A 13,269-nucleotide genomic window follows, 5' to 3' on the forward strand; every position below is an offset into this window, starting at 1 on the left:
TGTATACATATATGACTTCGAGACTAGCAACAAACACAAAATTGAAACTAAATACTAGTATCCAGAAGAAGTAACCGGGTGCACGTTTTACTTTTTGAAACTACTACACCACTAAAGGAAAGATTATTTGCTCTCTGAAGGATACCTATTATTTGATAAGGTGGAAGAACAATTAGATCAAAATGAGCAACAAAATCGAATACCATACTAATGCCACCCAAAATGATGGTCAATCGGATAACAATACTTCTGAATATTGTACCAATGGTATAGCAACACCTCTCCTACTAGCTTTATTTACAAGACCACTTGATCGAAAATTTATTATAGAGTTAGAAAGTAATATTTCAGGATTTATTGATTCAGATGCAAGAACTGTTAATCTTGATACGATGAACTCATACCACAGATTTCTTTCTTATAAGGTTGCCGATTACCACGAACTGAAGCATACTATATTGCGAAAAGATGAAACTCCTGCCATTGTACTTTATAAAGATACAATTGCACCAATGACTATGAAACTCCCATTACTTAAAGACTTGAAGCAAGAGGATTTTAGTACGGAAATATTATCAGCAACTTTAGAGAAAGTTACACTGAATGATTCTAATGATTCTGATACACAATTGTCGGCCAAAAACTTAATTTTGAAAAATAAGAAGGTCAAACTTTTGAAAAGAAGTGGAAAACGATTATCTATCGAAGAAAATGATAAAAATAAGAAGGATATCCCAAGTATTCAGAAGTTAGAGACTGTAGAAGTTTTATCAAATAATTTAAGTCAGGACTCGATTAGTAGTCTCGAAGAACAACGACTGCAAAAGGAAAAAGAATACGAAGAAACAAAACTAAAAATATTTAATGATAACCAAGATATAAATAGTCATGATGAAGATTGCGATGATTATAAAGAAAGTTGTAAAGAAGTAAATTCTAATTTAACAAGAGAGAAGAGTGAAAGAGATATAGAAGAGCATATATGGGGTCAGGTAGAAGGATCGATACCCAATATAGGTACTAATGATTCGCCTCAATATTACAAATCAAAACCTTCGAAGTGGACTAGCGACATAAAGAATTCTAAGTACAATAATTATAATTGTAGACAAGATACTGGATACTCAGGTGGAATGCCTCTTAATCCAATGTATCCATCTTACCCGACGCATAATGAATATCAAGGATATCCATTAGGAACAGTAGATCTACAATATATGCAACAGATAATGTTTTCACCTCCGCTTAATGGTTATAATTTTCAAAACCCCGTTCCATATATGAGCTATCAACCTCAACAGCGGAATACCATGTATAATGGGTATAATATTCCGATAAATGGTTACGGAGTTCCATATAATAGGCCTCCTCCTTCTTCTTCTTCTTCTTCTTCTTCTTCCTTCAACAAGAATCAATCAAAAAAGAAAATTTACGGCAATGACACTAGGACTCCGTCAGGAAACGGTTATCCAAACGAATAATTTATAAAGCAAATAATTATTAATAATATACATATATCTTTGGTATTTTTGAATAATATCATTTTCAATTTTTTGTTTATTTACTCATTAATTTCTATTCGTAGGTAAATATTAACGTACTAAACTTAAATATTTTTATAAAACGTCACAAAATTTTAAGTTATTTGTTAATACTTAGTGTCAACCCAAGTGCAAACAACAAAACCACAGTACATAATAGTGATGTAATATTAAATTACCAATATCATTAAAAAGGCTACAATTATATTGATACTTGATCTTGAAAGTCAACAGGAATCAAATAAAGGATAAATATCAATATCAAGTAATATAATTTATATTCATAATGGAAAGTACAAGAACCGAGAGTGTCCCGGGTGTAGATATTCCTACCTTTAGAGAATTAGTGATTGCTCAGCAAGATAAAAGGAGTTGTAGATTAGAAAATAAGTTCGTTGAAAGAATGGAAGAATCTTTAGTCAGATGGAAACCTGGTGTTTCCTCGCATCGGGGCACACTCATGGCAATTGATGGGGTACACCCTTATCAATTACTCACTGGAGACCGCAACAACACTAAAAGAAGTATAACATCTAAATTGAACACAGAGAAATTACATTTTTCTTCTTTCTATAAGTTGAAAGACGACAATTCTGTTCAGAGCAAAGGTAGCGTAATCCAAAATTTTATAAGATGGGTTTATGATATAGATTCCAACAAGGATATTGATGGTAATAATAATAATAATAATAATAATGAAGAGTTAGAAGATAATCTATCCTTCGATCACGATGGTTTATCCTTTATGCTTACATCAACAGGTAATAATTCTGATGTGACAGGGACTCCCATTATGTACCCTCGCGCCGCACGGCTAAAACCAAAACAGATCGTAGGGGAGGATACAAATCATCTTCAATATATGACCCACCCATTAGGCGCCACAGAAAGAGCATTGTATGAATTATATTATAATAATCCTATACCTGTCAACTATTTGGAGGCGACAATGCAAACTAATAATGAAAATATTGCTACCGATACTAACAGGGAGCATTGTAATTTAGTTCAAAACAGAGGCTCTGTTGAAAAGGATGGGTTTCATGATTGTATATCATGCAACACTCTAATAGAAATGCTTCCATGTTTGCAATTGAATAACAGTGCTTCTCTCAATAATACGAATAGCAATTAGTAAATAATTAAAAAAGGTTTTACTTAAATAAAAATATTAAACTATGTTAATCTTAAGCGAAAATTGTTAATTTATTAAACTATACTTTAATATATATATAAACGTATAAAGTCATACAGATATAGAAGCCCAGCGTAATGAATCGACAGTTAGGTTTATTATAGAACTAGACGTATCAAAATAAGATTGAATTTATAAAAAAAGAAGTATGAATGATTAACAATAACAGTCAATCAAACTAAATCATTTATTCAATCGATCGCTTATTTGGATCTAGCTCTCACCTTCCGTCTCTTTCTCTTAAGTCTTCTAGTTCTCTTCTTTCTCCACTTAGCTCTCATTATGGATTAGTGTGGTTTTCTTGAACTTGAACAAGGATAAGAATTGTAATAATTAAAATAAGAGACCTTTAAATATATATAACACCTATATATTAAATGGTGGATACTACTTAAGAAATGAGGAATTCATATATAATTTATACAGCATTTGGTTTAATCTCAAGGGGGCGGACGAGGAGGGAAACCGGGATGGAGAGAACGGCGCAATAACAAGTGAAATCTTGTTATTCTACGGCTTTTTGTTACTACGCCCGAGAATTATAGATGGAAATGAACGATTTACTTAAAGAGGCGAGATTGAGAATTTCACACGAAACTTAATGATTGTTGAATATTTAATATGTGGTATGTACGGATGTTATAATAAATGTAAAAAATGCACGGATGTCATAGTCACAAAAACAACTACAACAACAAAAAGGAACTCTATAAGAATCCATTTAATGGTATTCCAAAGCATGATAAATATAGGAACATTGGTCATGAATGACTATTCGTCTCCTGTCTAACGGCTTTTAGTAGAATATTACGAGTTTCCTTTATATCCAATAATTGGACTAATGCATCTACTCTCTTTTCGGTAAGGTATGTTTCATTATTGATCAGATTTGTAAAATCTGGCAATTCACTTAAATTTATTTTATTATCTCCATTAAAACCTGTTCCGTGATCTAAAAGGGATTTTAAATGTTTTGCACCTATATATGCTTTATAACTACAGTATGATCTATAGGCTAAATAAAATCCTGGGATGTTAGGTACAATTGGAAGTAATCCAATTGGTAAGGTGAAAGGAATTAATGACAGATATACCATAGTTCTCTTTTTATAATTAGTAATTCCCATTTCAGAAAACGTCCGTAATTCTTTCAATATCGAATCTGATTTCCACGAATCAGTTAATGGGAAGTATAAATTAATTGGTTGAATTCTTGGTTTTGGTTTCAAATTTTTATATTCTTTTGTTGTAACATGTCTTGATGGAGAATGTTGTAATATGTCTTGACCCTCATCATGCAATAATCGCTTCAATATATAACTCTCTCCGGGGATTGTCAGTAGAGATGCTTCAGGCCAAGGAATCCTATCTATTGTTTGGTTAACCCATTTGACAATCTTTTGGTTATACGATTTCGGAGAATTTACCAATTTTAACCATAAAGAAGTAAATTTATTCACTACCCATTTTTCAGTTGTTTGAATCCTTGATTTCTTATTCTGTAAACTATCATGATGTTTACAATATACAAACAATTTATGTTTATTTATCGGTATTATGACCAACTTCAAGGGATCATTTAAATATCTCTCTAATATGGATCCCTTTGTTGCGATATTTGACAGATTACCAACAAATCTCCTTGTTAACATTACAATCCGATTATCTCCGAGAAATTGGTATAATGCTTTCTAAAAACAAAAATAATGCAGCTCAGTTCCTTTTAAAATAATTAATCAGAAAAGCAGTGAAACTTGCTTATCAAAGATATTAGTGAATCCTCTTTTGATTCCAGAATGAATATCAATATATTGTATAAGTGATGTCAGCTTATGACAGATCACCATGTCCAAAATTTAACACCACCCCCACATTGAATTTCCTTTACTTAATCCGCTTTTTCCTAAGCCTTAATTCTAAGTTTTTTCGTTTTTATTGTTCGGTGAGATTCTTTCGCTCTTCGAATTTTTTTCATTTACTAGCGTGGTTTTCTTACACTTCGTGAATTTCTTACCTATGGAAGGAGTTCCTGCATGAGCGCCGTTCCAAATTAGCTATACAAATTATATCATATGATATAGAGATAGACACATGAGTTGATTTAAATTCGATCATCAAGAAGGAACTTCCCAATTCACTATACCAAGACTTTTATTCGAGCTAAGAGTAAAATAGTAATCAGTACAATTATCTTGTTCTCTTTGATAGAAGAATGACCCTGGAAGAGGATTAGAATCAACGATTGCTGAATTATGGTAATACTTCATCACCTATAGAGAAAATACACTGTATATACCCATTTTTATTTATTTCTTAATGTTCCTTCGATTTTTCATCTCTGTGGAATTATGCTCCTTCTTGTAGTTGAAAATAATTTAATAATATATGGTAGAGATCTCAGGACGACAATACATAACATAGCAATCAATTCTATGTTAAATCGATCTCCTGGGGTAAGTTATTCCATCAGTTCCAGACGTTACCCAACTGCTTCAAATAAGTTTAAATCGATCTTCACAATACAATCTTATTAATAATACATGAGCTGGTTCCATATAATTAAACTTGACATTTCGAACCTTTCAATATTGAATGTTTAAATTACATTGATTTTTCCATCGGGAAAAACAAAGTTCCGATGTAAAGAAAGGTACTATTAAGCGCCTAGTCACTATGTGTGGTTCTCCTTCTGCCACAATGTTCACACCCATTTTCCGTATTTTTTTAATTCCAGCGGAATTCACGAAACCCGCCAAAAAATAACAACACCATAGATTAATCTTGTGATTTATGTGCGGAATAGTCATAGGGAAAAGGGAAAATTGAATTAATTAGAGAACTGAATAAGATGACTCAGTAATACAGTACGCACAGTTCAGTTCTTTTCAATCTTTGAAGAGAACCAGTAACTTGTGAATCTAATATACTCAGTGATTAGTACCAAGAGTTGAACGTAATAATACCCATTTTCTGTTAAACAACTGAGTTTAAGGTATTAATTAAAGGGATACTAATCCAACGAATATACTGACTGGATCTATCCTAGTCTGCTCTAATATTTTGGTAGCAGTCACACGTAATTTTAAATTCATTTTATTTTGGTTTTCTTTCAGTATGTTATTATATGAGAAAATAATATTTTTAGGTGTTTGTGTGGAAGTTATAGTACGTTATTTGCGAAGTGAAATGAGAAAACAATGAAGAGAAATGAGCTATTAACGTTATGCTCTAGTAGCTAAAAATCAATTTCTTTAGATGAACTTTCTATAGACAATATTACTAACAAAACTATACTATGTATGTGTCATAATAGGTGCGATGCTTTAGTAATAATATTTCCTTTTAGTTTCTTCGTAAGATTTTTTTTTCCTTTTCAATTAATTGAAAAATTTCACTTATTAAATTAAATCAATTTTATATAAATATATGCACTAGTATATTGATATTTGTTTATTATCTGGGGTTCTTACTTCCAACATTTCTTTTAATTATTAAGTTTGATCTTGATTTTCAAATAAAAAGTATCCAGCCAGAATAGAATTTGTGATATACGTACCACATTTTTAAATCCGATATATATATATATATACATTATTTACAATGTCCGAAACAAATAATAATGCTAATACTGAACATGCTAAGAAAAATCCATATGCTTCTCACGCTGCTGATTTCTTATCTAATGTCAACAGTTTCCAATTGATTGACTCTACTCTAAGAGAAGGTGAACAATTTGCTAATGCTTTCTTCGATACTGAAAAGAAAATAGAAATTGCTAAAGCTTTAGATGATTTCGGTGTTGACTACATTGAATTGACCTCTCCTGTTGCTTCAGAACAATCTCGTAAGGATTGTGAAGCCATTTGTAAATTAGGTCTAAAAGCCAAAATTTTGACTCACATCAGATGTCACATGGATGATGCTAGGGTTGCTGTAGAAACTGGTGTCGATGGTGTCGATGTTGTCATTGGTACATCAAAGTTTCTAAGACAATACTCTCACGGTAAGGATATGAACTATATTGCCAAGAGTGCCATTGAAGTCATCGAATTTGTTAAATCTAAAGGTATCGAAATCAGATTTTCTTCTGAAGATTCTTTTAGAAGTGATCTAGTCGATCTATTGAATATTTATAAGACTGTTGATAAGATTGGTGTAAATAGAATTGGTATTGCCGACACTGTGGGTTGTGCTAATCCAAGACAAGTTTACGAATTGGTCAGAACTTTAAGAAGTGTTGTTTCTTGTGACATCGAATGTCATTTACATAACGATACTGGTTGTGCCATTGCTAATGCGTACTGCGCCTTAGAAGGTGGTGCTAAGTTGATTGATGTATGTGTTCTAGGTATCGGTGAAAGAAATGGTATTACTCCATTAGGTGGTCTAATGGCCAGGATGATCGTTGCCGCTCCAGAATATGTTAAGTCCAAATATAAGTTACATAAAATCAGAGACATTGAAAATCTGGTCTCCGAAGCTGTCGAGGTCAACATTCCATTTAACAACCCAATCACTGGTTTCTGTGCTTTCACTCATAAAGCTGGTATTCATGCAAAGGCTATCCTAGCTAACCCATCTACATATGAAATTCTAAACCCACAAGATTTCGGTATGAAGAGATATATTCATTTTGCTAACAGACTCACAGGTTGGAATGCTATCAAGTCTAGAGTAGATCAATTGAATTTGAGTATGACAGACGACCAAGTTAAGGAAGTTACTGCAAAGATTAAGAAAATGGGTGATATTAGACCATTAAATATTGATGATGTTGATTCTATCATCAAGGATTTCCACCAAGAGGTTACAACACCAATGTTGAAAGGAAAAGCCCTTGCTACTTCTCCTAGTCAGTCCTCTTTGAAACTTGATAATGAACCACCAGCAAAGAAAGCAAAAACATCAAAATAGTTGACCAGTTGAAGTTGAGGTTTCTGAATTCCAAGGTCTTACCTATGTATCCCATTCTGTCCATTTAACATTAAATAATTAACCAAAAATACATAACATGACATAAAAACCAAGCATCAATAAAATAAGTACTACCATCCCACCAAAATTCCATACATCCTAGACGTATCATGATTATGGTTGACAAAGTAAAGGTTGAACAGGGGAATAGCCGCGGAACCTCTTCTCGCGTTTAAATATTTCGGTATTATATCAAGTTCTTTAATGCTAAACATCTGGGTAGAGCTAGGAGAAAAATAAAGCAGTGGACCAATCATAGGTCGTCATTTCAATGTATAGCGACATATCCACGAATTGCCCTCCTCGCACCAATTCAAAGGGCGAACCCTACTAATTTTGCGAAGAAAAATGCGTACCACAACAAAAAAGTCCGGCTATTAGGACAAAGTAAGAATTTTGGTGTAAAATACATAGTCAAGAATAATAGGTCACAAGGTTATACCAATGGTTTGGTCTAATATTATTATCCAATACAGAAGGCAGTAGTTTAATAATTTTGAAGAGAAAACTTGGCTAATTGGCTGGAAGTAACAGAGAAGAAAATATATGGCCCTAGATACATTTAACGAAAGTTATCAATTTGTATTTGTAGGTTTAGTATTTATTAATCGATATAATTATAAGTAACTTAATATAATAATAATAACAAAAAAGGGTATATATATAACTGTTCAATTTACCGAACCTGTAAACACGTATATACAGAAATAATATTACCGGTACATTTTATTAACTAGAATCATCGAGATATATTCTTCACCAATATAGAAAATCAAAGACACACAAAGAACAAAAACACATACAACTTAATCAAAATGCTTTCCAGTTCCCGTTCCCTAGTGACTCGTTCAATCAAAATCAATAAAGGATTGTTATGCTGTAGATTTTATACAGATGGTTCTCTTGGTTCCCAAAGACCTATTGGTTCTGGTGACAGTTTCACGAAGAGAGAAAAAGTCAATGAAGATTACTATGTGAAACAACACGAAAAAGAATTATTAAAGACATTAAAAAAACAATTGAAAGAACAGAGAGACAAGTTGGACCATATGGAAGATACTCTAAACAAATTACATGAATAAATCATTAGATTTTTTACTTTGTTTTCTACTTTAGTATTCTACTCAAAAAAATAAAAAATTAACTCATTACAATTGAAAAAAGAAAGCATACGGAGATGAAGACCGTCATGTTTAGCTGCCATAAAATTATATTATTCTCATTAATAACTAAACATGAGTTCTCATTTTATAGTTTGTTCTCTCTTTTCATATTATCGATACAAATATTCCGCCCTTTTTTAAAGATATATTCATCATCACATCTTTTTCTTTTATATAATATATANTATATATATATGTACATTGTTATTTCCTTAAATACGTACCTTAGGATGTAACATGATATTTACAATTATTGAAAAGAATTAATGTTAAATAAAACGATATCATTACTGGAATTGTACTGTTACTACTACTACTACTACTACCAGTATCACATTCAATCCTGTTTACTGACGTCTTCCAGCCCGTAAACCATTTCTTGGAATATATTTTGAGACTGTTAAACACCCAGACATATTAGGTAAACCCAGACATCTCAATATTTTCTTATGTTTTTACAGAAATATTTAATAAAATATTTCAAAAGAGACCATTTTTCCTTTCGGTCGGGAAGAGTAAGTTCTTCCAACAGTTAGAATGTGCCGAAGGAGTACCCAAAAGAATGAACTTTGTCACTTCGCTTCATCAAAAACTGATAATATCATTCATTCCTTTGGTAATTCCAAAATATGTTAACTTTACTATGTGTGATACTGAATCGTTAATTACTCACATAGTTAATAGTAGTTAAAGAGAAGTTGAAATTTTTTAATACTTAAAATGCCTTCATCTAATTTTAACATTTAAAGGAATCGTAAGCAAAAAAATCATATAATAACAATGTCTGACGCTATCATCTCATATGCTGCTTTCATCCTAGCCGATGCTGGTGTTGAAGTCTCCGCTGACAACCTACTAGCTGTCACCAAGGCCGCTGGTGCCAACGTTGAAAACGTATGTTAAATAAATCCATTTTACTTCAGTCATAAATATGTTTTATTACACTTATATTCTATGAAATAATAGTACTATTTCAATTACTCATCCATCCAAGGGAGCATAAATATCTAACCTTAAAAGAGAATAATCAAGAAGAAATTCCTAAATGAAGTTAAAGAAGTCCTTGGAACTATCCGATTATTGTTTGAACATAACGCAAACAATTGAGAATACCCATGTGTTACTGTTAAATAATTTTAAAAATTGAAATGAATAATAATTGGCTATTGGGATGTATCAGGAGACTTAATTACTCTAAATGAATGTGATTTCTGCATAACTTTATTGTTTCATATCGTTATATTCGACTAAATGGCATTATAATTCGATTTAGTCGTACATTGTATGATTAACCATTTTGTATTGACTTTGGTATAGTGCAAGTCTAATTCTTTTTTTTTAGTTTCTAACCTCTCGATGATATCCCACCGTTTCCAAATAATATTTATGAAATGACATATGATATAATATTTTGAATAAAATTTACTAACAAGATGAATTAACTTAATTATCTAATAAAAATGTTCAATCATATGATACATTTTTGTTTTTATTTTATGTTAAATCCTATTTTTGTACAGGTCTGGGCTGATGTCTACTCCAAGGCTCTAGAAGGTAAGGACCTAAAGGAAATCCTATCTGGTTTCCACGCTGCTGGCCCAGCTGTCGGTGGTGCCGCTGCCGCTGGTGGTGCCGCTGCTGCCTCTGGTGAAGCTGCTGAAGAAGCTGCTGAAGAAGAAGCTGAAGAATCCGATGACGACATGGGTTTCGGTCTATTCGATTAAACAAATTAATTATTAAAATATAAAAAACTTTAATTACATAATTTTTTCTCTGTATCGTTATAACCATTCTAACTTAATCATTCATTAAAATATATATATGCAAATATTTTTGGAAGTGTTTGAAAACTATGATCTTGTAAGTCGACTAACAGTAATTGGTTTCAATTGATTCATAAAGGGACTTTTCCCTTGCTCTTGACGTCTCAATTTTCAGATTTATTTTGTCTTTCAGGGTTTGATTTTTTGCCTTATTCTTCTTTATATGACTTTCGTCGCTCTTGATACTTCTCCGCATAAGGATTACCAGCAAAGAAAAATATTTAATAGATAATATATAGCTGATACTTATCATATTTACATATGATAAATGCCTATGAAACTAAATCTCATTTATAAGAACATAACAACACTTTTTTAACTATATATCAAATCTCTGAAAGCTATTAATTCATCATAATTCCAAGCTATCTAATAAAAACACACTTAACTATATAAGATGGCCCGAATAGACCATGCCGCACCCTATTTTATGCCACTATTCTGTTCAAATCGATCCTCCATCGTTGCTATATTGGTATGTATAATTGTTAGTATATTTGTTCTAATATATGCAATATCATATCTATTACCCACAGAATATGATGATCCGAATATGTTTACGCCAAATGCTCAAGATTATTTCAGAACATCTTTATTAGGATTTCTATCACCCTTTTTATTTTATTTCTTGAAGACATTCATATTCAATATCAATCCAAAATTTCTTCTAATCAACTTATTTTTTGATTTCCCATTGAATGATTCATTTTTATTATGCATTTTAATTGGTTTAGCGTATCCTCAACTCCAGGACCAAATTCATCGTCCACAAACAGATAATGTTATAGATCCTATAGAACCAGCACCACCGCTATGGCATATCATACCTAGACAATCGTATATTTTCGGTCTAAATTGGGCTTTAGCAGAACTGATACTGTCAATTTTAGACAACATGCCATATTATAAAGAAATTAAGTTAAACTCGACACTTGGCAATTCATTAGATCCAAACATTATACCCGATAATGATTATATAAATACACCCGAAAGCGAAGAAAGCTTATTGAATAGGAATAATATTACATTATCCAGATGTGTTGGATTAAGAAGAATCTCATCTACAATCTCATCAAATGTTTATTCTTCTGATCTGGATGTATTACCAAATAGAAACAGTAATATTAATTATGGAACCATTGGATCAGAGAGAATGCATTCGAATAAACACAAATCTACCGCTAGGGATAGAAATGGTGACAGATCTCGTAGTACCTCTATCTCAGAGAATATAGCGTCTGTACAGGTTGAACCAGATTCTGATTCAGTTCTGATAATTGATCCCAAGGATAATTCAATAAGATTAACTTCATTAGATTTGGAACATGAAATGTTTAATAACAATAACTTCAAACCTAAATTTAATAGAAAGAATGGCTTTGTTTGGGTTACTTTCAATGATGAAACCAAGAGTATTAAGAAAACAACAACGGCATCTCATGATTTAGAAAACAACAATAGTAGTTCTGATACCATTAACAGATCTCTCATTGAGAGACAAAATCGTATTAGATACTATTGTGAGATCCAAAATAACAGATACCTAATTGTTCGATATTTTAGAGCATATCTAATTTTTATGGGTAATATACTACTTACCATCGGAGAAAGTTTTATTCTTTCGATCTACTTCATATATATTCGAGGGCATGAAAATTTATTTACCGATGTAGTAAATTATTTTGGATCTCATAGTTTGCTAAACTTCTTTTTATGTGTAATTATCCCTTTCTTAGCGATAGATTACATTGTTAATATTCTGATATTATTCTGGAACGATATGGAAAACGTTTATGGAACAAACAGTGCTCATGGAAGAAACGATAATGCGGGACATACGAACAGACAAAATAATGCATTATATCAAACAGAACATTTTTATTTTGATTTATATTCAAGAGCACTTGATTCAGAAAATGTTCCTCGTCCTCAAAATGCATTAATGGCAGATTACTTTACACCCGAAAGTCAGATCAATTCCCAACCAAACTACTTAAATGACCCATCATTACTGGGTCTAAGTACTATCTCCTTACCTGAATCGAACAAAAATAATAAGAGACGACTACTGAGAAAATTAATGCACCTATGGCAAAGGGTTGGTGTCAAGAGTGCATATATCGTCGGAGCACAATTTCTGTGGGGGTTGACAGTATTTGTAGTAGGCATATATACAGCAGCAGATATATAATCAAAATAGTAATGACAGTAATAGAATAATATTCAAGGTAACCCTATATAAATCAATAAAAAACAGGCAGCATCGTTTTTTGACGTTAGATCATATTTGCAGTTGTTATTGTCGCAAAGCCAAGACGAAATCACCGATAGCTAACTCACTATCAAACGGAGATGGCATGATACGAGTCATTTTCTGTATCGATGATATTCCTACCTAATACTCTGACAGAACGAAAAGAATGCCCGTATATTCCTACACATCGCCCTTCTCCCGTTCTCTGTTTCTATTATTATCATTGTTGTTCAATTCAACTCAATTTGAGTTTATTTATTTCTGCATTTTTCACCTAACAACGAACGAATCGGAAGAACGTAGGCAATGGTAAAACCAA

General features: G+C 32.0%; 7 protein-coding genes across 7 annotated transcripts, besides 1 other annotated feature; 6 read left to right on the forward strand and 1 right to left on the reverse strand.

The window, feature by feature from the left end:
• Positions 1-182: 182 nt before the first annotated feature.
• On the forward strand, positions 183-1,481 carry RBS1 (Rbs1p; the record flags this gene model as incomplete). Its single annotated transcript, XM_041549895.1, has 1 exon — positions 183-1,481. The coding sequence occupies one exon, from the start codon at positions 183-185 to the stop codon at positions 1,479-1,481; it is 1,299 nt and encodes a 432-aa protein (XP_041405829.1).
• A 346-nt stretch (positions 1,482-1,827) lies between these two features.
• KABA2_03S09834 (uncharacterized protein) lies at positions 1,828-2,676 on the forward strand (the record flags this gene model as incomplete). Its single annotated transcript, XM_041549896.1, has 1 exon — positions 1,828-2,676. The coding sequence occupies one exon, from the start codon at positions 1,828-1,830 to the stop codon at positions 2,674-2,676; it is 849 nt and encodes a 282-aa protein (XP_041405830.1).
• A 263-nt stretch (positions 2,677-2,939) lies between these two features.
• Positions 2,940-3,017: a sequence feature (Short protein (KABA2_03S09856, CAB4253986.1) was converted to a misc_feature.).
• A 480-nt stretch (positions 3,018-3,497) lies between these two features.
• On the reverse strand, positions 3,498-4,388 carry MRX19 (Mrx19p; the record flags this gene model as incomplete). Its single annotated transcript, XM_041549897.1, has 1 exon — positions 3,498-4,388. The coding sequence occupies one exon, from the start codon at positions 4,386-4,388 to the stop codon at positions 3,498-3,500; it is 891 nt and encodes a 296-aa protein (XP_041405831.1).
• Positions 4,389-6,336: 1,948 nt separating this feature from the next.
• On the forward strand, positions 6,337-7,650 carry LYS20 (homocitrate synthase LYS20; the record flags this gene model as incomplete). The annotated part of the gene is made up of 1 exon (XM_041549898.1): positions 6,337-7,650. One exon carries the CDS (start codon positions 6,337-6,339, stop codon positions 7,648-7,650), a length of 1,314 nt encoding a protein of 437 aa, XP_041405832.1.
• Positions 7,651-8,525: 875 nt separating this feature from the next.
• INH1 (ATPase inhibitor) lies at positions 8,526-8,792 on the forward strand (the record flags this gene model as incomplete). Its single annotated transcript, XM_041549899.1, has 1 exon — positions 8,526-8,792. The coding sequence occupies one exon, from the start codon at positions 8,526-8,528 to the stop codon at positions 8,790-8,792; it is 267 nt and encodes an 88-aa protein (XP_041405833.1).
• Positions 8,793-9,653: 861 nt separating this feature from the next.
• RPP1B (ribosomal protein P1 beta) lies at positions 9,654-10,597 on the forward strand (the record flags this gene model as incomplete). The annotated part of the gene is made up of 2 exons (XM_041549900.1): positions 9,654-9,767; positions 10,394-10,597. 2 exons carry the CDS (start codon positions 9,654-9,656, stop codon positions 10,595-10,597), a joined length of 318 nt encoding a protein of 105 aa, XP_041405834.1.
• Positions 10,598-11,093: 496 nt separating this feature from the next.
• On the forward strand, positions 11,094-12,887 carry AIT1 (Ait1p; the record flags this gene model as incomplete). Its single annotated transcript, XM_041549901.1, has 1 exon — positions 11,094-12,887. The coding sequence occupies one exon, from the start codon at positions 11,094-11,096 to the stop codon at positions 12,885-12,887; it is 1,794 nt and encodes a 597-aa protein (XP_041405835.1).
• Positions 12,888-13,269: the final 382 nt, after the last annotated feature.

Source organism: Maudiozyma barnettii, assembly GCF_903064755.1.
Source record: "Maudiozyma barnettii strain CLIB 1767 genome assembly, contig: KABA2_03, whole genome shotgun sequence".
NCBI classification, from domain to species: Eukaryota; Fungi; Ascomycota; class Saccharomycetes; order Saccharomycetales; family Saccharomycetaceae; genus Maudiozyma; species Maudiozyma barnettii.